Source organism: Propithecus coquereli, unplaced genomic scaffold (assembly GCF_000956105.1).
Source record: "Propithecus coquereli isolate 6110/MARCELLA unplaced genomic scaffold, Pcoq_1.0 Scaffold78, whole genome shotgun sequence".
Lineage (NCBI taxonomy): Eukaryota > Metazoa > Chordata > Mammalia > Primates > Indriidae > Propithecus > Propithecus coquereli.
This window is the reverse complement of record NW_012153951.1, coordinates 1,702,621-1,703,750: the sequence shown is the minus strand read 5'-3', so window position 1 is coordinate 1,703,750 and position 1,130 is coordinate 1,702,621. Positions and strand designations below refer to the sequence as shown.

Below are 1,130 nucleotides of genomic sequence, written 5' to 3'. Positions count from 1 at the left end.
ATGAAATTCTTGTCATAATTGATGTGGACTTATTTTTCTATCACAGGAATTTCAGAAATCTGTCCAAATTAGTACTCCCCCCTCAGACTTGTAATATTGTGAGTCCTGATTGAATTTTATAGTACTCAAGGAATTATTTCACTTGGTAATAAAAAACTTCAAAACACTGTTTATATTTATTCATCATATTTCTTTCTTGCAAGCTCATTTATTTCTAATTAGATATTTTTTGTTTCCTTTTATGTTTTTTCTAGGAAAATTTCTATCCTCTTTTATAATATCATCAAGGAGATATTTGGAGCAGAGTCGTCAACCCCTTCAGTTACATAAAATAAAAGCATGGCATATTGTTGGCAAATAGATCCAAATCCCGATGAATCACATGAAAAGCAATATGAGCACCAAGAATTCCACTCCATAAATCAATTCCTTTCTTCTAGCCAAGTCAGTCTGGGTTTTGATCAGCTAGTAGTTGAGATCAGTAACAAAACTCCACTCTCTGAGAGTGCAATTGAAGAAAACACCTTTTTTGGACCCACTGCCCCAAACTTGAATCCAAGAAGTCATTCATTAGATGAAACACACCAAATATCCTTGAATAAATTCACTTCTAAAAACCCTGAACTCTCCTGGCATCAAGTGAGGAAAACACCAGTAATTGGTTTTAGTCCTTCTGTGTTACCAAAACCTCAAGATCTGAATAGAGAATGCTCCTGGGGAAATCCCATGGGACATTATCATGGTACTGATGATTCTGGATTCAGTAATTTAGCTCCATCACCTACTAGTTTGGATAAAATAAATCCACAGAGAGAATTAGAAAATGACAATTATAACTACCATATAGGATTTGAAAGTAGCATTCTTTCTACGCATTCATCCTCCTCGACTGATTTCATGCCAGAAGAGCATAAATGGAGTGGACATGTGAGCATTGGGGAACCTTCTCTGATGCTCTCTAAAGGTTCTTTTCTACCCAGGATGTGGGAAAGCACATGGCCAAAGAACATAGAGGTATGTATATGTCAATCTAAAACTATGAATCTGAAAGAATCATTCAATAGTGTATTGTATTAATTTGGTAACGAAAGTAACTAACCTTATGTAGGAAAATCTATTAATATTACTTT

The 1,130-nt window shown here is 34.7% G+C and overlaps 1 protein-coding gene across 1 annotated transcript in view; it reads left to right on the top strand.

The window, feature by feature from the left end:
- The first annotated feature begins 314 nt into the window (after positions 1–314).
- Positions 315–1,130, top strand: part of PIK3C2G (phosphatidylinositol-4-phosphate 3-kinase, catalytic subunit type 2 gamma) — a 472,569-nt gene continuing 471,753 nt past the window's right edge. Inside the window, exon 1 of the mRNA XM_012662773.1 lies at positions 315–1,014. Coding sequence (XP_012518227.1) covers positions 340–1,014 — 675 coding nt within the window. The 5' untranslated portion in view covers positions 315–339. The remainder of the gene's footprint in view (positions 1,015–1,130) is intronic.